The 22998-nt window shown below is 39.3% G+C and overlaps 1 protein-coding gene across 6 annotated transcripts; it reads left to right on the forward strand.

The window, feature by feature from the left end:
• The first annotated feature begins 9664 nt into the window (after positions 1-9664).
• Positions 9665-21967, forward strand: LOC143032770 (bifunctional protein GlmU-like). Of its 6 annotated transcripts, XM_076197782.1 has the most exons (5): positions 9729-9803; positions 13701-13770; positions 13922-14018; positions 17376-17504; positions 18679-21967. In XM_076197782.1, exons 3-5 carry the CDS (start codon positions 13986-13988, stop codon positions 18922-18924), a joined length of 408 nt encoding a protein of 135 aa, XP_076053897.1. In that variant the 5' UTR covers positions 9729-9803; positions 13701-13770; positions 13922-13985; the 3' UTR covers positions 18925-21967. The 6 variants fall into 6 exon arrangements, with proteins under 6 accessions (XP_076053891.1, XP_076053897.1, XP_076053896.1 ...); XM_076197776.1 differs by lacking the exon at positions 13922-14018 and having other exon boundaries at positions 9665-9803; XM_076197781.1 differs by lacking the exons at positions 9729-9803; positions 13922-14018 and adding an exon at positions 9877-9898.
• Positions 21968-22998: the final 1031 nt, after the last annotated feature.

The raw sequence follows: 22998 nt of genomic DNA on the forward strand, positions 1-22998 counted from the left end.
TCCCCTTAACCCCCTACGTATGTTGTCAGTGTGACTTAGTGTAGAATAACAATCTGATGAGGACCACAATGGAAATAAGCGTACATGCTTTTTGTGTTATCCTCGGCAATTTGCTTTTATTATTCCGAACTATGTGTTCTTGTCATTATTTGCACTTCATGTACATTGATTCATTGCCAAATAAAGTCTATCTATCTATCTATCTATATCTATCTTAGAATTTAAGCTGAAAACAACAGAAAATTCATTGTTGAGGAGTAACTTTAATCTATTTAAATATCCATTTAATCTAAATAAAAGTTTTCTATGTTATCCAACTTTAACGTCACAATAAGCATTAAAACGTACAACAAATTAAAACCCTTCCCCTAGAAAACTATCTAAGATGTAAGTGTAGCACGTTTAGCATACACACACACTAAAGTGAAATAATGAGTAAATGAGTAAAATAAAAGAGAGAAATAAGAGCAAAGGCACACATATATCCACATATTTCTTCTTCATCAGATGTTGATGGCTTAGAATTAAAGTGTATTGTGGTTGACATATATATATATATATATATATATATATATATATATATATATATATATACATATATATGAATGTGTGTATGTATGTATATGTATACACACACACACACACATGATTGCAAAGGAGAAGCATGCCGACAGGAGACCTTTTGGTCCATAACTAGGTCAGATGAGAAAAAATTATAATAATTATATACAAATAGATAAGAATAATAATTATATGAATAATGATAGATAAAATAAATAGATACATATGTAACGTTAAATAATAAACAAACATATAAATAGTAATTAATAGTACATGGACAGATAAATAATAATAACTAATAATCAAATAAATAATTAATGATAGCCAACATGGATTCAGAAATGATAGCTAGCATGGATTCAGAAGGAAACGTTCTTGCGTGACTAGCTTACTCGAATTCTACAACATAGTCATCTCGAATTATGACAAAAGAAACAATTAGATTGAATATATTTAGACTTTGCAAAAGCTTTTGATACCGCACCCTACGAAAGGATACTTACTAAATTAGCTTCACACGGAGTAAGTGGTAACCTATTAAGTTGGACTAGAAATTGTTTGAATGATCGAAAACAGAGTTGTTTTAAATGGCAAAACTTCTAGATGGAAAAATGTTACGAGTGGAGTTCTCCAAATTTGCTGATGATACAAAATCCTGCGGAATAGAAAATGATCACTTAAATCAATTAGATATTCAAGAAGATTTAGATGAATTACAGCAATGATCTGAAAAGTGGCTAATGAAATTGAACACAAGTAAATGCAAGGTTATGCACATAGGTCAAAATAACAGTAAGTGCGATCAGTCAAACATAAGTACATATGGGAGAGGGTGGTGGATAGAAGGTTGGCATATAGAGCGTTAATGTCTATATAGTGGTGACCCGGAGTATGGTAGGAAAAGTTAAAGATATACATGTTTTAAGGGGAGAGAGTGGGGGAATATCAGATAATTTTCTGGTAGAAGGTAAATTGAGAGTGGAGAACAGGTGGAAAAAGAGGAAAAGGGCAGAAGGTAGGGAGGTACTTAGAGTTAGCTGCTTAAATGAGAAAGAAAAGGAGAAGGAGTATAAGAAGAAGCTGAGAGAGGAGCGGGAGGGAGTGAAGGATAGAACAGAACTAAGAGTGGAGGAGGAATGGGAATGGTTCAAGGAGGGAGTCATAAGGTGTGCAAAGATGGTGTGTGGAACAAGGAGGTCGGGAGGGAATAGAAGGATGGGTAGTGAGGGGTGGGATGAGGAAGCAAAGAAGGGTGTAGAAGAGAAGAAGCAGCCTTTCATAGATTGGTTACAAATCAAGACGAAGGAATCGTATGAGAGGTACAAAATAAAGAGAAGGGAAGTTAAGCATAAGATATAGGAGGCAAAGAGGAGAGCAGATGTGAAGTGGGGTAAGAGTATGACAGAAATTTTTGAAAGTATAAAAAGATGTTTTGGAAAGAAATTAAAAGAGGAAGAGGAGGCGAATCAAGTAGAGAAGAAAAGGTAAAATGTGCAGATGGAGATATGATAATGGAAGAGAGGGCAGTGAGAGGAAGGTGGGCAAAATATTTTAGGGAGTTGCTAAATGTGAAGTAAGATAAGGATGGAAAGGTAGTTGCAGTGGGAAGCGCTAAGAAAATGAGAGTGATGAGTGAGGAAAATGGAGGAGAAATAGGGAAACATGAAGTGAAAGCAGCTGTTAAGTGATGAGAGTAGGTAAGGCAGCTAGGTTGGATGCATGCCATGCAGAATTCCTGAAAAAAGGAGGTACAGTTATGGTGGATTGGCTGGTGAGGTTACTTAATGTTTGTTTAAGAGAGGGTAGAAAGGGGGACAAGTGTGAGTGTGCTATTTTCAGAGGGATTAGCTTGTTGAGTGTAGTTGGAAAGGTTTATGGGAGGGTCTTGATTGAGAGAATTAGGAGAGGAACAGAGGGAGTAATTAGTGAGGAACAGTGTGGTTTTAGGACAGGTAGGGGTTGTGTAGATCAGATTTTTGTGGTAAGACAGATATGTGAGAAAGTTATATGAAAATGTAATTATGTTTTTTGGGCTTTTATGGATTTGGAAAAGACTTATGACAGGGTAGACAGGAAGGCACTGTGGGAGGTATTGCAGATATATGGGATAGGAGGAAAGCTGTTAAGAGCAGTCAAGAGTTTTTATGAGAGTAGTAGAGCTTGTTTTAGGATTAGAAATGGAGAGAGTGAGTGGTTTGAGGTAAAGGTGGGACTTCGTCAGTGGTGTGTTATGTCGCCCTGGCTGTTCAATCTATGCATGGATGGGGTAGTACGAGAGGTGAATGCCAGGGTAGTGGGTCAAGGGTTGGAGATGGTTAAAGAAAATGGGGGAAAAGTGGGAAATAAGCCAATTGTTGTTTGCTGACGACACTGCGCTTGTAGCAGGATCAGAGGAGGGATTGAGAAAGTTAGTGACAGAGTTTGAGAAGGTGTGTGAAAGAAGGAAGCTGAAGATAAATGTGGGCAAAAGTAAGGTGATGAGATGTACAAGGGGAGAGAGTGACAGGAGGCTGGAAGTGAGCATTAAGGGAGAGAGATTGGAGGAAGTGGATAGTTTTAGATACTTGGGTGCGAATGTGGCAGGAAAGGGAGGAGTCGGGGTGAAGGTAGAATGTAGATTGAGAGAAGCGAGTAAATGCCTTGCTGGAATAAAAAGTGTAAAGAGAAATAGACATTTGGGAATGGATGCTAAGAGGAGGTTATATGAAGGAGTGAGTGGGATACAAGCCAGTTGTTGTTTGCTGACGACACTACGCTTGTACCAGGATCAGAGGAGGGATTGGGGAAGTTAGTGACAGAGTTTGAGAAGGTGTGTGAAAGAAGGAAGCTGAAGATATATGTGGGCAAAAGTAAGGTGATGAGATGTACAAGGGGAGAGAGTGACAGGAGGCTGGAAGTGAGCATTAAGGGAGAGAGACTGGAGGAAGTGGATAGTTTTAGATACTTGGGTGCGAATGTGGCAGGAAAGGGAGGAGTGGGGGTGGAGGTAGAATGTAGATTGAGAGAAGCGAGTAAATGCCTTGCTGGAATAAAAAGTGTAATGAGAAATAGACATTTGGGAATGGATGCTAAGAGGAGGTTATATGAAGGAGTGATTGTGCCAAGAGCATTGCACGGGACAGAAACATGGAACATAAGAGAGGAAGAGAGAAGAAGTTTGAATGTGTTTGAGATGAAATGTCTGAGAAGTATGATAGGGGTTACTAGGCTAGATAGAGTGAGAAATGAAGAGGTGAGGAGGAGAACAGGGGTGGAAAGGTAGCTGGGAGATAGGGTTGATGAAAGAGTATCAGGATGGTTTGGACACATGGAAAGAATGAGTGAAGAAAGATTAGTAAAAGAGGTGTGGAAGGCAGAGGTGGAAGGAGTGAACATGAGGGGGCGTCCTAGGATGAGATGGATGGATGGGGTAAAAGGGGCATTGCGAAAGAGAAGGATGTCTGTTGAGGAAGGACGGGAGAGGACAGAAGATAGGGGTGAATGGAGAAGGGTTATGTATGGATGATGCTGTGATGCATGAGGGGGAGTGGATGGGGGATGGGGATGAGGGAGTATGTATGAGAAATAAGTTGACGCAGCCTGAAGGGATATCTCCCTGTTTTCCCTTTTCTGCATAAGGGGACGGAGAGAGGGGGGTCGCCGAATTAATGAAGTGGCCTTGCTGTGGATGTGCTGTGTCTTGCGACACTGCTTCTGACCCAGGACAGTTGACAGGGTGCAGGGATGACCCGTCATCCAGGAGATGCCAAGATGAGACAGAGGGAGGAGGGTGGAGAGGAGTGAAGTATGTAGGGGATGGAATGGGTGGGAGTGGTTTCTATGCCTTTCTCTTTTGGCTACCTCCCATGTAAAGGGGAAAAAGACTTTGGTATATGTATGTATGTATATATGTACGATAACAAGTTATTTAGGAATTCGTTAACAGAAGTGGATAGTGAGAAGGAACTCGGGGTAATTATGAGTAACAATCTCAAATCATCTAAGCAGTTTATTTCAGCCTCTGAGAAAGTAACTAATATTCTAGGACTGATTGCGCGATCTTGTGACTTCAAAAGCCCATCTCTCATTGACAATCTATATAAATCGTTAGTTCGTCCACATTTGGAATATACTGTTTCCCTATGGCCACCGAATCTCATTAAAGACATTGACAGATTGGAAGAAGTACAACGGCGAGCCACAAAACTGATTCCAAATATCAAAAATAAATCATACGAAAATCGACTAAAACATATGAATCAGAGGTGACTTGATACAGGTCTTTAAGAGTCTAAAGGGGATTGACAACATCAGAAGTGTCAACATTTTTCATTGAATGAGAATCCGACAAGAAATAATGGACTCAAACTGTCCGGAAATAGATTTAATTAGGAAGTGGGTAGAAATAGCTTCGCCCACCGTGTAGTTAGTGAATGGAATATACTTCCTGCAGAGGCAGTGCAATGTAGTTCAGTTCAAAGCTTTAAGATTTGTTTAGAACTTTAGATAAACATCTAAGCAAGATGCTGTAATGACTACCATTTATTTTATATTATTTGTTTGTTATTATTTGTCTGTTTGTTTATTATTTGCTTGATTTTCAATTATCATTATTTAACTTTCAATCTATTATTGTTTACTATTTACCTGTTTGCTTATAATTTAAGTATACCTATGCATTTATTTTATTTATTATTACTTATATATTTATAATTTTTATTTTATTCTATTTATCTTATATTATTTTTTTATCAGTATTATATATATCTTTTTGCATCCGACCTAGTTATGGACCAAAAGGTCTCCTGTCGGCATTCTCCGCCTTTGTAATCCCTTGTAGTAATAAACAAATAGACATATGATATAAAATAAATGAGAGGCATTACAGCATCTTGCTTAGGTGTTTTTCTAAACGAGTTTTAAAGCTTTGAACTGAACTACATTGTACTGGCTCTGCAGTAAGTTTATTCCATTCATTAACTACATGGCTGGCAAAATTATTTCTACTCACTTCCAAATTAAATATATTTCCTAATAGTTTCAGACCATTATTTCTTGTCGGAATCTCATTCAGTGCGAAGCTTTTGTCACTTTTGATGTTGTCAGTTACCTTTCGAATCTTAAAAACCTGTATGAAATCACCTCTGAGTCTACGCTTTTTTAAGGTAAAATAGATTTATATATTTTCGTCGATTTGCGCATCGTTTATTTTTTACATTTGGAATCTGTTTTGTGGCTCGCCGTTGTACTTTCTCCAATCTGCCAATGTCTTTAATGAGATGCGTTGACCATACGGAAACAGCATATTTCAAATGTGGACGAACTAGTGATTTATATAGCTTAATAAATAAGAGATGGACTTTTGAAGCCAAAAAATCACGCACTCAGTCTTAGAATGTAGTCCACAAATATGCATATGTATTAGAAAAAAAAAATCATACAGGAGTGTGACAGATACAACACACACTTCAAGAAGTGAAAATACAGTTATAAAGGCATTTCTCTTTGAGAGGAACTATGATCAACAACCGAAATTAGTGAGCAATGAATACAGACTGAAATAAGGTGTGAATAGTGTCAAGGCAAAGCAAGCGAATAAAACCCCGAGAAGCAAGAAGACCTAATTAAGACGGCGAATGATATCAGAACATCAAAAATTTTGAACTAACCCCGACAGAGAATTCTCTTGTCATCGAAGGAAGTGGATAACAAAACTGAGTAAGACTAAGCCTCCGTTGCAACGAATCGAACACAAACGTAGACGTACATGAACCAAAAACTTTCCGGGAATTTGCAGCGCAGTCCTTATAACAAAATCGACTCCTACAGAATCTTCCATTTCGTTATGAATGCAAAGTGTAGGATGAGTTTTATTGTTGTTTTTATTGTAGACCGTGGACCAGCGCCTCTAACAATGTCAATCGTGCTACAGTCGTATGTTATCTTCTATTTCATATGTTTGTCATGGGTGTTTCTGTGTGGGTTACTCCAATGTTTGACACAAATTACTTCGTTTACGATGCGCCAAGAATGGTGCACTAAAAATTATCGACATGACATTGTCTGGCATGACTGTCAGTATTGATTGTACATAAGTTGTAATCAGTAAAATCAATTTAAATTGTAGGACTGACATTTATATATGAAATATAGTATAAAATTCACTCGTTTAATGAAATGGTTACATTGTATTTTCATTTTAGATATAAAGCGAAAAAATATGTCATTAGGCGTATTCAGTTGCAAATTGCAATATACATATCCCGGGCTGCAACGACTGTGGAAGAAACTCATTACAATAAATGTTTGTCTATTTTGAGTGAGCTCTGAAAGGAGCATGCCCAACGAAAATCAGTACAAAGAAAAAGGAAGCACATCCTGCCTGTGAACGTGATTTTACTTGGTGACCGGAGGTCACAAGAACAACCTATGACAAGTGACTTGAGATGGGCTCAAGAAATTCAACCATATGTATTTCTGAAACTGTCTCCTGCATTGTTCATGTGGCAATTTTTCAAAATCCTCCAAGAATATACCCCTAATGTAATGTAAGTAAATAGATAAATAAATCGAAAAAATAATCAATAACATCACAGACTCCCACAGGAGCCGGTTAGAAATCGCACTTGTTATCAATCAATATGCATGTAAACGACAGAGTAACTAAAAAAAAAAAAAAAAAAAAAAAAAAAATCCGAACTCACCCCCTGGTCAATCCTCAATGCGTCCCACTAACCATTTAATAAAAAAAACATACAAGTGGGTCTGCCCCACTCTGTTCCACTTAACTTCCTTCATTTTCAATGTTGACGTCTTCTACTAATATCCCCCGCCCCCCTCATTACACCCTGCTTCAAACTATCTATCCCCCTTTTTGTATTTGTATTTGTACAATAAGTCCTCACGGTTACACATTAATCCCAGTCTCCAACCCCAAGTCTCCTGCCCATTTCTTCCGAGCCACGACCACCAACCGCCCCTAATCGCTCACGAAAAAGCGCGCTGGCAATAGCCCTCTTTTATGCACTACTATCTTTTTCATTTTCTTACAGACATTCTTCCCCTCCCAAAAAAAACGATCCCGCGCGAGCGGATGGTCTTACCTAGCTAATCCATAATCCATAATCCAGTCCTGAAGAGATTGAAACGCCCGTTGTTATTACTTCACTTAAGGACTCACTTATCACTGACCATGATGTGGTAGCCAGCCACATGGAGTCACTTGGCGTTAGCCAGAAAAGAATCAGAGTTTCCAGTTGGGGATGAAAATATTAGTGAAAAGAGTATTTTTACAGCCACAAACAGCTCTTCTATCCGAAGTGTTGTCATAAAAACCTCCTTTGTCTATAAAGAGGGGAATAGAAGAAATGAAGAGCTATATATTTTTTTTTTCCTGAGGCAAAGGGTTAGTGGGAATTGGTGAACTGCGAACCAGGCAGGGTTTGAACAAATGAATTGTCACAGTGTGTTCCAAAACGTCGCTGAATTATGTATTCCTGTTAGTTAAGGATGTGAAAGTGATCTACCACTTGCGTTTCAGTTCGTCCGGGGCACCAAGTAGGTCTAAAAGTGGAAGAAATAGGTTCCCTGGAGGTTGGGAAAGCTGAACTTCTATGACGTCACGGGGCTTAGCTCGCCCAACTAATCAACAAGTACTTACGTCGCGTTTACTGAATCCCTACACAATGGATTGACCCTATCGCTGTTCTTTTTACGAATGGAATGATTTTTATCCAGACGCTGCAATGTCATTTTATTCACTTAAGGGGAACCCCTTCCACGAGTTTCACCATGTTAGAAGTGTTGCCAATTCAAACGATTACGAGTGACTTTGTTTTATTACTGCAGTGAATAAACCTGGTTTCTTGACTTGCTTTTGTTTCTCGATAAACACGATGGGAACAAGTGATTTATGTTCTGTATTTGTGTGTGTTACACCTTGCAGTGTTACTAAATTTATGTGCAACGATAAATACTAGTTGGTAACGACGGGACTTCAAGCAACCCAACACCCACACAGCGTTGCCGTTTCGTGGAAATATCGCTCATGGTGACGGAATCTAACGAGTGTTGGCAACTGGCGTGGATAACGTGGACGGATTACTACACAGTGTGGAAAAATATTTCCACATTTTCTATCTGCTCTGGGGCCTCTAGCTTATTGTGTGCAAAGTTATGTTTAGTTAATGTTATACGTAAAATGGATTGCTGATAACCAAATTTTCCATTAAATATCTATATCTATACACTAACAGTCGTAAAATTGCAATGATACAAGAGAAGGGTGCTTAGCAGAGGAAGATAACATGGTCAAGGTGTAGGTTTGTGAGGTCCAGTTATTCAGCTGAAACGGAGGTGTCGCAACTCAAGGTATGTGAAAATGAGGTAAATAATGATGGACCAAGTGAAGAGCTTTTCCATACAGAGGATAACCTAAATACAGAAAATCAGCAGAATGAATCAGAAAATACTAGTAATGACGACCAAAATGAGATAAACAATGATGGACCAACTGAAGAGCTTTTCCATACAGAGGATTCCCCAAATACAGAAAATCAAGAGAATGACCCAGAAAATACTAGTAGCGACGACCAAAGTGTGCTACGTTTTTATGAGCCAAATGACGAGTTTCCGATCCATACAGTAGAAGATCTTAGCGAAGACTATGTCAGTAGTACTGGGGAAAACCCTGACAGAGATTTCCTCAGTGATAGTAATATTGATCAAGAAAATACCGTAGAGAATCCATATACGTACTACCTCCTCAGACTCGGATCCCTCTTCACAATCACAAGTGCTACAATTTGAATACGACGGTGACTATGACAGTGATAGGTCAGACAACTCTTAAGACCCTTTAAAAGGAGGAACTATTAGGTGATTTTTGTTCAGTAAAATAATTATTTTACGTTATCATCATTTACCTTATTAGGGAAAGAATTAGCGGTATTCTAATATTCATCGGTTTATAATGGTATATGCTTCAATAGTATTATTTATGTGTTTTCTTTCTCATCTAATGTTTAGAGAAATATGTTGGTGGCAACACTCCTATTCCACATTGTTGTGTGTGTCCGTTATGCCGATAGAAATTCCGTCAATCACAAACGTGGAATAGCTTAGTCACTGTTCAGTTTTCGATCAAAGAAAACGTGTGGAAAAATAGGGTCTGGAATACAGGCAACGCTGCCCTAGATTCGGAAGCCAACCCATCCGTTCACTGGTGTAACCGTACCTTTAGTTGGGCAAATCTAAAACCAAAGGTATAGATTAGAGGATTTTTTTTTTCTTTTAGTACGAGAATCAGGAGCCAATAGGTGGACATGGATTTAATATAGAAATTGACGAACCACAATTTGTAAGGAGGAAACATTTGAGCAACTTTATCAAATTTGGTGATTTGTATTAGAAGTATCCTGTGGATGACGTTGGCTCGATTTTACAGTGTAAAAAAGAAACATTATTGCCAATTATCATTAAATATATTCTCCCCAGAATATTTACAAAAAATAATAGGAAGGGGAGGCATTTTATAACCAGGATAAGGAGAGTTACAAACACTGGAATGTAAAACATCCTTTTGTTAAATTTGTCCATGGATTAAGATCTAAGTAGTCATACAAACGTTTGTGGCGAGACGCCAAAGACGACATCTTAACTCTTGCGCCGGGTCTCACTAAACGCCGACCAAAGCCGACCAAAACCACACAATGATGGTTTTTGCTCAAATGCATAGTTTGTATATAAAAAATAGTATATGGTTGCATTATTTGACCTATTTTCTTTAAAATGTGTGATTTCCATGTAAAATGATCAAATAGAAGTTAGTTTTTATCCTCTGCAAAATTACCAACCGGCAACCAACGCCGACCAAACCCAAACAAAGACGGCTTTTGCTCAAATGACAAAAACGTAACTTCTCTTTGATGATTTTACATGGAATTCACACATTTTAAAGAAAATAGGTCAAATAATGCAACCATATGCTATTTCTTACATATAAATTATGCATTTGGGCATAAACAGTCATTATGTGGTTTTGGTCGACGTTGGTCGGCGGTTGGTAATTTTGCAGAGGATAAAAACGTAACTTCTCTTTGATCATTTTACATGGAAATCACACATTTTAAAGAAAATAGGTCAAATAATGCAACCATATGCTAATTTTTATTTAAAATTATAAATTTGAGCAAAAGCCGTCATTGTTTGGGTTTGGTCGGCGTTGGTTGCCGGTTGGTAATTTTGCAGAGGATAAAAACGTAACTTCTCTTTGATCATTTTACATGGAAATCACACATTTTAAAGAAAATAGGTCAAATAATGCAACCATATGCTATTTTTTATGTATAAATTATGCATTTGAGCAAAAACCGTCATTGTGTGGTTTTGGTCGGTTTTGGTCGGCGTTGGTCGACTTTGGTCGGCGTTTAGTGAGACCGCTTGCGCCAATGTTTGGCTAGGTAATTACTTTGCGAACAGTTTGGAGGACAAAATAATAATAATATACCAATTGAAGCTGCCAAGTTCTACCGCCAAAGTCTGAGCTGCTATTTCCCAACCATTCATTCCGTTACTTCACGAAGAAAGCGAATTCAATGTCAGTTCCCCAGTTTAGGGTATTTCTGAGGTTAGGCGAGGTTATAACTGCCCGAAAATAAATGTGTCCCATTTTCTGGACAAGAAAACAACATGGGTTGACTTAGTATCAAATTTCTTATTTCCACAAGCTAGTACAGTTTTTATCATAATTGTTGTTATAACCACTCCATATGCTAATGTGTGGAGAATAATAATATGAATGGATGGCTGAGGTGGTTAGAGTGAACTTGAGGGGGACGACAAAGAAAGAGAAGGATAGGGTGAAAGGGATTTTGAGGAGGGGAATGTCTGTTGAACAGCAAAGAGAGGAGGCTGGAGATAGTTGTGAGTGAAGAATGTAATGTGATGACAGTGTTCAGGATGATAAAAGGTGTACGTATAATGAGAAGATTGTGTGGAAAAAAACAGAACACGAAAAGGAATTATTTTAATACAGCTTTCCAAACTGATGTATAAAACAAGATTGAGGGAAAAAAACATTCTGACAACATAAACAAATTAAAATAATTATTCTAACCATGGAAACACAGAAGGGAACTCCATTACTATAGCTTTTATCCTGTATATTATAGTTGAATACAAATACAATTAGATAAACATGCATTGCAATACTGACAACAGTCAAATGTTTCTTCTAAAGAAATCTTGTTAGGACTTGAAAACTGCAAATATATACCACATAAATCATGAGGCACTCCATTCCCCACTCTACATACTCTAGAAATATGGCTGTATAGCTCCCTGGAATGCATGAGGAAGAATGTGTGGTGACATTGTTGTATATGTTTACAGTACTGTTTCATCACAAGTTGCTGGTCATGATGACTAATATGAGACTGTGAGTTTCAAGTTATTGAAGCCTTATACAAAACTTTATTATTATTATTATTACTACTACTTCAACTGTTTACTCCATTTTCTCCCCATTCAACTGGGAATAAGCCTTGGGTTCCTCCTCTCTTGGCTACCCTCATAACCTTATTTTTTTGGACTCATAAAATTTCCATTTTTTCTTCATCATATCTAAGCAAATCATCCTCTTCAAGCACTTCTCTGACTGCTTGCAAAACACTGTTATAGCCACAAACATATGACTGGTTATTATCTATTTTTGACAATTTTTCTCCAGCTTAACTCCCCAATTTCAGACATTCACTTCTCCCATTACTATTTCTTTGTGCAATTTAAACAGCCACAGTGATATACATCCCTATCTCAAATTAATATTGATCTCAAACATTTGAATTTGTCCACTGCCTAGTTTCTCATAAGATACTGTACACACTTTTCCACAGACTTTCACTGCACTTGATGCTGAGATGGGAAAGGTGATTGAATGGGATTTGTTTGTAATTATATTGGGTGTGTGGTTTGACTCAGTCAATCTCTTATAAAGGGGAAATAGCCTAGGATGTCCACATGGTAACCCATCACGTAGGGAAGGGAGATATGCGAGTGGTCACAAGAGGCGACCATAGTGTAATTGGTAAGCACACCTGCCCAAACAGTGGAGGGTCCTATGTTCAATTCCCAAGAGGCGCCAGCTTTTCAATGATGCTCCATATCCAACAGTCATGGATACAAGTTATGTAAAAAGAATAGTTTTCTATATGGATGATTAATCATCTGCAATAGATACTAAAGCTGGAACCATGCAAGAATTTGAATGAAATATGATAGCTGGAGAATAATAGACAGGACTTGACAAATATAGTTCCATTTTTGTATGCTACACTTAATAAATATAGGAGAAGGAACCAAATTGGGTTTTAGAATGAATGTCAGAAATTACCTTCAAAGATGAGTCTTTAGCAGATTTATAAGATAAAGAACAAATCAAGATATGAAATACTTCAGTTTAAAAGTAAAAGTTATTCTAGCTTGAAAATACTTTGTTTTTTATCAAATCAGTGAAGAATTCTAGAAAAAAAATTCAATTTCCCCCCTCCCCCCTTCTCTTGTTTGGGTCCTCAAACTCTATACATACTCATGTTCTCCCGTACTACTTTCCTGTATACTATAATGTCTTCACCAGATCCACAAAACACATGTTCAAGTATAATCATTTCCCTTTCTTGAATATTTTCTAACTAAACAAGACTTAGATATTTGACCTATACCCTCATATAATCTTTACTTTTTGACTGCCTCCTTCATTACTCTTATCATAATTTTTAATAATTTGCATAAAGTATCCCATATTCGTCACTCCCATGCACAACCTATTTTGCTTCACATCTGGGTGTCAGATGCTAAATTTTGACACAAATTACTTTTGTTTATATCATCTATTTTCACAACACATCCATGGTCATGACTTTGTTGGTCTACCTATGCTATCAGAGTCCTTCATCTGTGAGTCTGAAATGGAAAGGACAACAAATAGGTTTCTGGATGGGTGCAGAGTGGTTGTATATTTTGCCTTAGCCACTCCCTTTATAAGGCCCATATAAGGTATTGGCTGCATAAGTTTTATAGAGTTGATATGTAGGGGCTTTAGTGACGTGACTGATCCCAGATCATGAATTATTGTATAATTACATTCAACACTAATTTTCCAGATCGATGTTTGGATAACTGCTCTCGCAAAAAATGAAGCTGCATGCCTTAAGGATTTGTCCAGGTGCAGAGGTAAGTTGCCAAATATTTGATAGTTAAAAAAGAAAAACATTCATTTAGTGATAATCTTTTAACTAATTGATTATATGTTGTCTTGAGTTTCAATAAGTAGAAAACTTGTAGCCCTGCAGCAGCTGACAATGGATCTTGGGCCTTCCCACAGATCTACGTGGAAAGAAACCCGAGACCTTTTCTGTTTTGTTGTTGTAGTGTGGGAGACTTTGTCCATGTCTCTGGCTGGCAGAAAGTGGGAGGCAAAGGCAGCAAGTAGTTATTAGCTCTTCATTTGTGAAAAATGTAAGAAGTATAGTTGAAGTTGATAAAGAGAGATCTTGAGTCCAGTTCAGAGACCGAGTGCCAGTCTTTCAGGGTTGCACCTCCTGATGGAGGTTAGGAGGTTGACGAGTTTTGAAAATGGGCAACATTACTGTCCATCTTGCAGAATCACCACATGCAAGTTACCTGTCATTGATCTCTCATGTAGCATTCTGTTCTCTTAGCAATGGATGCCCAAACCATACTATAGCTTATTAATGACTGCCATGAATGCATGGAAATACTATCAATACAAAACTAGTCATTTTTGCCTTGAGTTTCACTGACTGGATATCCACAGCCCCACAGTAGTCAACAATTGTTCTCAGGTCCTCCCATAGATTTTTCCAATAAGAAAGATTGGGTTATTGTGCCATTAGTGTGGATAAGTTTTTGTGTCACCAGTGGGTAGGAGAAAGAGGAGAGAAGGGCTGAAGGTTGCCAGCTGTCATTATACAGTGATTCCTCCTTATACAGTAATTCTTTATCTGGTAGATTCACAGTTACGGTATTTGGTAATTACTACCCTCGATTCTATTTACAGTTAGAAAAATTCACAGATATGGTATCCACTTGTGTTTTGAAGAGGAAAGAGCAGGGAGAAGGTACGTCTGCCATATCCTATTATTACATGTTAAAATGGGTTCGGTATATGGTCATTTCAATTTGTGGTAAGGTTTTCAGGAATGCATATGTACCGTATAATGGGGACTTACTGTATTAAGAAAATATAGGGCTTGGGCATGGCAGGAGACCAGGTGCCACCTCCAGATATAGGTGTCTTTATATCTGAAGATGAGTTGCAGGGAAATTCTTTCTGATTGTAATCTTGGAAGATGACCATGTGCAAGCTTCCATCATTGGTTCCTCAGTATATGATTAAATGAGAGCAAAAATCCTTTCCATAGAGCAGTACATATCAATGATTGACACAGTTTTGTCAAAAAGCCCTCAAACTAAAGTCTTTGTAATGCATCTCACAACCTATGCCTATAGGTTAAAACAGCACCCAAAGGATACTACCCAGACATTTTCCATAACCTGCCTCCTGCACCCCACAACACCTTTCAAAAACATGTGCACATAGATTACTAAACAGACACTATTGATACCAACAAATTCAATACAAAATCAGGTACCTACAGACATAAGCCCTGAAGAGAAAACCCTTCCATTACACGGTCTATCTATATACCAAGGGCTTTTCTTTACCCCTTACCAGGGGGTAGCCAAATTAAAAGGTATATATCCATTCCCACTCATTTCATTCCTACCCAGTCCACTCCCATCCACCACCCTTTCCTCCCTCTCATCTTAGCTCCTCATGGATGACAGGTCATCCCTGTATCCCACCAACTGCCCTGGGTCAGAAGCAATGCAGTAAGACACAGCACATCCACAGCAAGGTTGCTTCACTTTATTGAAGTCCCCTTCCCCTCTCTTCATCCCCTCATGCAGAAAAAGAGAAGACTGGGAGAAATTCCTTCAGGGTGCATCAAAATATCATTCACACATAACCACTCCCCCCCTACCCACCCCCTCCCTTCCTTCCTTGCATCAGAGTACCATCTATACACAGCCATTCCCCAGTCATCCCTATCTCCTGCCTTCTACCTTCTTTGCTCAGTGCCCCTTGACACACCAGCTGTTGTTTGCTGACGACACTGCACTTGTAGCAGGATCAGAGGAGGGATTGAGGAAGTTAGTGACAATTTGAGAAGGTGTGTTAAAGAAGGAAGCTGAAGATAAATGTGGGCAAAAGTAAGGTGATGAGATATACAAGGGGAGAGAGTGACAGTAGACTGGAAGTGAATATTAAGGGTGAGAAACTGGAGGAAGTGGATAGTTTCAGATACTTGGGTGCAAATGTGACAGGAAAGGGAGGCATGGGGGTGGAGGTAGAATGTAGATTGAGAGAAGCGAGTAAATGCCTTGGTGGATTAAAAAGTGTAATGAGAAATAGACATTTGGGAATGGATGCTAAGAGGAGGTTATATGAAGGAGTGATTGTGCCAACAGCAATGTACGGTGCAGAAACATGGAACATGAGAGAGGAAGAGAGAAGGAGTTTGAATGTGTTTGAGATGAAATGTCTGAGAAGTATGATAGGGGTTACTAGGCTAGATAGAGTGAGAAATGAGGAGGTGAGGAGAACAGGGGTGGAAAGGGAGCTGGGAGATAGGGTTGATGAAAGAGTATTAGGATGGTTTGGACACATGGAAAGAATGAGTGAAGAAAGATTAGTAAAAGAAGTGTGGAAGGCGGAGGTGGAAGGAGTGAATATGAGGAGGCGTCCTTGGATGAGATGGATGGATGGGGTGAAAGGGGCTTTACAAAAGAGAGGAATGTCTGTAGAGGAAGGATGGGAGAGGACAGAAGATAGGGGTGAATGGAAAAGGGTTGTGTATAGATGAGGCTGTGATGCATGAGGGGGAGTGGGTGGGGGATGGGGGGTGAGGAAGTATGTATGAGAAAAATTTGACGCAGCCCAAAGGGATTTCTCCCCGTTTTCTCCTTTCCTGCATGAGGGGACAGAGAGGGGGGGGTCGCCGAAATTATGAAGCGGCCTTGCTGTGGATGTGCTGTGTCTTGTGACACTGCTTCTGACCCAGGGCAGTGGACAGGATGCAGGGATGACCCGTCATCCAGGAGGTGCCAAGATAGGAGGGTGGGGGAGAGTGGAATATACAGGAAATGAAATGGCTGGGAGTGATTTCTATGCCTTTTTCTTTTTGGCTACACCCCGTGTAAGGGGGAAAAAGTCTTTGGTATATGTATGTATGTACTTATACATAGGTCGTAATCCAACACTGAAACAGTACATACTCAGAAATGACCTGATAACAGCCACGAGATGCCCCAGGTACAGTCACCACAAAGAATATAAAGAACATATAATATACTGCCCAGGAACCTGTTGTAGGTACCTGTTTACCATTTTACTTATCAATACATGTACCTCCACTTGGAGTTGCAGCTTCAGAGGGCTGGCACTCACTCTCAATAACTGGCCTAAGATTTCTCTTTCAAATTTAACTATTGTCCCTCTACATTCTCCTTGAAGGAGAACTGACCATCAGTGGTTGCTCCCCTCCTCCTCTCTGCTATAAAGAGATGACACAGAAACAGACCCACTCTAGTTAACAAAGAAATTTCTTCCTTGAGAGATCTTTTGGAAAGTCCAAATGCTGTTGCTAGCTACTGTGTCTTCAATCTAAATAAAATCCATGATGTATGTCACCCTAATTGTGGGAATTCTTCTGTCACAGATTTTGAGGTTCCTCATCTTTTCTTTTGATCAGGCTAAGAGTTTCTTGGAGGACTATGTGAAGAAGAACACACCCTCTGGTGTGTTTGTGTTGTCATGCTGTGGATCTGTGAAATCTGTGACTCTTCGCTATGCCTCGGATCCTGATGGGACCACAAATACCGTAAGTCTGGGGTTCCTTCATGTGTTGGGGTCTTCTTCAGAGATCATGAACAGTCTGAGTCAAGACTTCTGTGTCAGTGACCTGCATCCATATCTTCTGTGACTGGCTTCATGGATATAATGATAATTGTTACCTCATGATTCTGTTGACTTGAATCCTGCACCCCAATAGTGGCTGGCAATGGTCCTTGGGACATTCCCATAGACCTTCCTGGGAACCAATCAGTTTATTACTCCAGATCTCTCTTACAAGAGACCCATTACTCACAGGTAACAGGCAGCAGCTACCAGATTGGCCCGTAAGTCACTAAAGGAAAAATATTGTGCTGTCTGTATATAGGTAGGGTAGGGCAGGGTAAGATGAGCTGTTCAGATTCTTCTGTCTGATGATTGTATCTGCAACAGTTTGTTACTTTGATCAGGCTGTTTGTGTTGGTATTGTCTTAGTGCTGGATGATGGTGCCATTGCAACACCTAACAATTCTTATATTGTCATACTCAAGCTTTACCCAGACAATACAATATCTTTAGTGAGTGATTTTTTGATTAATCCAGAGGTTGTTGCCAGTTACCTGGGAGCTGTGGGTCTCTTGCAAGAAAGATGTGGGGCAACAATTTGAATGACTGTTTGATCGATATATGACAACTTTCCCTCACCACCTATATTCATGAAAATTGAGATAAAACACTCAGTAGCAATTAATGCAGTGGAGAATTTTGTCTTTTGCATGTTAACGCTCAGTATTTAGTTTTGACTATCCACTGTTTTGTGTCTCAGTTCTGTTATAGATAATATATACCAAGGGCTTCATCCTGTTATAGACAGATAATACTTTATGCATCATATCTGTTACTCTTACAAAGATTTAACTCACTTTAGTGAAAAGACATATTTTGAGAGTAATGGTCACAAAAGTGTGCTTAATAGCCTGGAAACTGTGTGACAAACCAGCATGAACTGACATAATAATGACATTGGGTAGTGAAGTTTGGGGCCATGGAGGAGTCAAGAGGTAACTTCTCATGGAAATGAGGAGTGGGAACCTCACCAAATTGGTCCAGCATACCTCAAACATTGGTCATGTCAGCTGCTGTAATCATCACTTAATTATATCTGTAAAACCTTCTCCTATTCTTATTTAATTTTTCATAAAGGCAACCTTCTTTCTCCACAGATTGAGACACTATACAAATACTTCGAAGTTCTGAGCATGACTGGAACTTTGAGCCAAGAGGGTACACACCTCCACATCACCCTTGCTGACAATACAGGCCGAACCGTTGGAGGACATCTAGTTGGGAACCTCATGGTTCAGACCACAATGGAGGTAGCTCTGGGGGAACCCCAGGGACTTGTTCTGGGGAGAGAATTTGATAAGCATACTGGGTATAGTGAACTGGTGGTTAAGGAGAATGGATAGAAGGTGGGGAGTTCTTCAAGAAGTGATTGTTTGAATGAAGTAGACACTGAAGTTGGGTGAGATGGTGAAAGGGGCAAGGGGTGTACTCACAAGCTGTCCACCAAGGAACATTGTGTAACAAAGTCATCCCTGAATATACGGGTCTTCTTATGTTATGTTCAAGTCTGAAATATAAAAAGTGCTTGTGTGGAAAGATGTTAGGTGAAGAAATGATGTCATATTGGCCTATTCAGATCAATCAGAAAAAGTTGGAGAGGTATACAATGTCATGTTGACTCCTGTGAGATTTTCAGCAAACTTCATGACTGACCCAGCTTATGAAATTTGATAGTATAAATTTAGATTAGATAAATGAATAGTAGTAAATTAATATTTATCTTTCCTATACAGGGTTTATTTACTTATTCTTATATTGGCCACAATCAGTAAAAAATAAATTAATTTCCTTTTCACCATTTAGTTTATTATTTTATCAAACCAGTTTAAATCCTGTACCAACAGAAAAAAATCTATATCCCTTACCCCCTCAAGTCTTCACTACTGAACTGTCTTTGCTATTATTTACTACCCTGTATATAATCCACAGGTCCCACATCACTTTTTATATAATCATCTCGGACTCATGAAGTGTTGAACAAGCACTTTTCCATCTTGAAATTGGGGTGAGACTTTCCCTGTTTGCTGTGAATCCCATTTTTAGGTTTTGCAGCCTTCTCCGTCTCATTTTCTGCCCAAGATGAGGAAGATAAGATCTCAAAGGAGGATTCAAAAGCAGGAAAGCCAATTGCTGCCTCACCACTTCCTTGTGGTGCCCAGGGATTGACTCCCATCTGGGAGTTGATACAGAGAATGAGGCAGTGACTACTGACAGTCTAATCAGTCACTGTCAAACTTCTCTTCCACTAATAAACAATGTCATCATTCTTCCAACTAACAGCCAAAAGTCCTCAAGTGATGGTGTGTGACAGTAGGGGCAAGAGATGGTGATCTCTAGAAGCCCGTGTTCACAACCCCAATAGGTGCTGTGGTTGGTCTGTCATGGGACTAGGAGCAAAACAGCTTGGCAACAGTCAACACAACTGAGCAGCCCTTTTCAAGATCTACTCTACTCACAGCCATAAACACTATCAACAGACCCAGGTGGCACAGTCAGTGACTGCAACCCTGATTCTGCAGAGTGATGTTGAATTTCTGAGTTTGCCCAGCCATAACAGCTGCCAACTTGACCCATGCTGAGGTGAAGTGGACCTAGTCTGGACTACTCAGGATACTTGGTTTTGAAGTCTACTAATAATGAGTCAGTGACAGGTGCCCCATAAAAGTGTATGGCAGGTTTGAAGAAAAGTGTGGAGCTCCCCATGATATGAGGCTCCAGGGGAGAGACTAACAGTGGAACTGGGAATAAGAGCACAGTATGACAAAGTTGAAGCCCTAACAATTCTGGTGGATGCCCCAATCCAAGCATCACCACATAGATCATTTGGCACCAGTGATGGAGTGGTCCACATTTCCACCACTGGAGTGTCACACAAAATCTGGGGGTAACTTATGTACAACTACAAAAAATATATATATCAAAATACTGGCATCCTCATGTACCGACTTCCACTTCATGACACCAAAGTGGTTAATGGAAAGAATGGCAAGATGATCTAAAGTAATATAAGTGTATTGAGTTAGGAGGGCCATGAGTGAGTACAAAGATCAATATCCACAAAACTAATAGTGACCACTCAACCGGAACTTCCGACCTAATCAACCATGGGTTATCTAAGAAATGAAGTAGAGGGTTATTATCCATGACTTCACTGTCGCTTCAACTGCCAGCACTTTGGACATACTAGACAACGATGTAGCCACGTAGAAGGTATATGTGTACATTACTCAGCCCACACACATGGTAGCCTATGCTCAAACTCCAAGATCACCTTGCATCATCTTCCCAACTGTACAATATACCAGTTTGACAAATAAGTCCTCTGAGGCTTAGAATGCATCAACTTCAGTGAAACCCGAAGAGGAGTAGAACCCAAAACAACCATATCACAGGAAATGAAACAATAATGCACTCCATCATACAGTGGAACTGCTGCAGCCTCATTCCAAACTGGTAAAACTTGTATATCCTTCCCCAGCAATATAAACCCAAGAGCATCTGTTTACAAGAAACAACTAGGGACACACACCTCTTCCCACCTAAAATGTTATAACACTTATCTACCTACCCTCTCAATACCACACATACTACTAGAATGATTTACACAATATTGTAACAACTCCCTACTCTTTTATCTACCCTCTGAAACAACAATGATGCGACACCATATTCTGGGTGATAAATTTTTTATGATGTTTGCTTCATGATATTTCTATCATCTCTACAGCTTCTTGGAAAAAAGCAAGTCTCAATGAAACTATAAACACCCTCGACTAACCAGACCAATGCAAGAAATATGATGTACAATGGTGACTTCAGATTGTCCACATAGAACCCCAGTACAATACAGTTCATAACATCCAATCCATCCTAAAGTCTTGCCACCTGCTGGTCCCCAAAATCTATTTGTGGAACATCCAAATTTCTATCAACTTCTAAACTATATCCTGCTGAGTAGAGGGGCATCTGCTGGAATTGTTGAAGAAAAGGGCCAGGATACTCCAGCCATCTTCTAAGCCTCGGGCATCATTTCAGGGTGATCCCCCCCACCCTAGGACAGGTGTCCGGTATAGGGGGAGGCAGTTGTTGTTCCCCCCATAAAAATCCAGGGTGTGTTTGATACTGTCGGTCGTCACGTATAATTTCGTTATTTTTTTTTTATTTATAGTATGTCAGTGTATGATTGCAGGTGATTGATTCAATGTTTATGCAAAAAATGGGTGTAATAAATTTTATTAAAATATTTCCATATTTTATAATCGATAAACATATATCCATGAATGTCTCATGCACAGTGAATATTGATGACGCGGAATGTGAAGATATGCAACTCAGGTAACTTCCGTAATAAAAAAGATGGAACTGTGGAATAAAGTAATAATGTCATATGGTTGTTTCACAAATAAATAATCCTTTACTATTTGTCCCATTTTGGTGTTCTAAGTTCCAAAAATCTACTTTAGAGATGGAGACATTCAAAATATTGAAGATGAATGAGAATTGCAGCGTCAGAGAAAGTTGAGATAATGCAGGCTCGGCAGGTTTTGTAATTACCTAAGCAAATGCTAAGTCATAGCATTTGTTTTCTAATATGCATTTGATTAAAACAAATCAAATTCCATCTATGACTACCTTCCTGATAGTTTGATATTATGATTATTGACCTGTATATTATGTGCATGTGCTGTGTTATGTGCGTAGTTTGTATTCCTTACTAATTATGACTGTGTAAAATTAACAAATGTTGCTAGCGAAAAGTTGTTAGAAGTTGGTTTATGCCTGCAAGCTAAACAGACGAACTACAAAATACCGACATCTTCCGAACGAACTAAAGGGGGTGGGGTCACCGAGTAATGAAGCGGCCTTGCTGTGGATGTGCTGTGTCTTGCGACACTGTTTCTGACCCAGGGCAGTAGACAAGATCCAGTATGACCCGTCATCCAGGAGGTGCCAAGATAAGAGGGTAGTGAATTATGTAGGGTATAGAATGGATGGGAGTAGTTTCTATGCCTTTTTTTTATGTATATATTTGTTTGTACATTAACTGTTACATTTCGTAAAACAAAATTTCCTGTCTTTGTTCTGTGGAAGCGTGACGTCATTTTTGCTTGAGTTCGCGGTAGCCTTTGCGGCTGGTACTTTATCCTGGAGTGCTTGCCGCATCTGGCTTCGACAGGAATCATAAGGCGGCACAGGATGGGTTTCTTTCGTCACATGGTCTTGTAGTGTTTATAGGTTTCCTTGGCAATCCAGGTATTGCAGACTTTAGTGGTAGCCTCTTATTGTTGGGGGTATGGTTGTTGATTATTAATACAGGACTGTCACAGGAAGACAGTTGCGAGTACTCTTAGGCCTCTTTCAGACGGCGCGGGCGATGCCCGCGTCCGCGCTTAAGCGCGGATGCACCCGCTTCCGCG

The sequence above is a fragment of the Oratosquilla oratoria genome, chromosome 14, assembly GCF_046742065.1.
Source record: "Oratosquilla oratoria isolate Oo_2021 chromosome 14, ASM4674206v1, whole genome shotgun sequence".
NCBI classification, from domain to species: Eukaryota; Metazoa; Arthropoda; class Malacostraca; order Stomatopoda; family Squillidae; genus Oratosquilla; species Oratosquilla oratoria.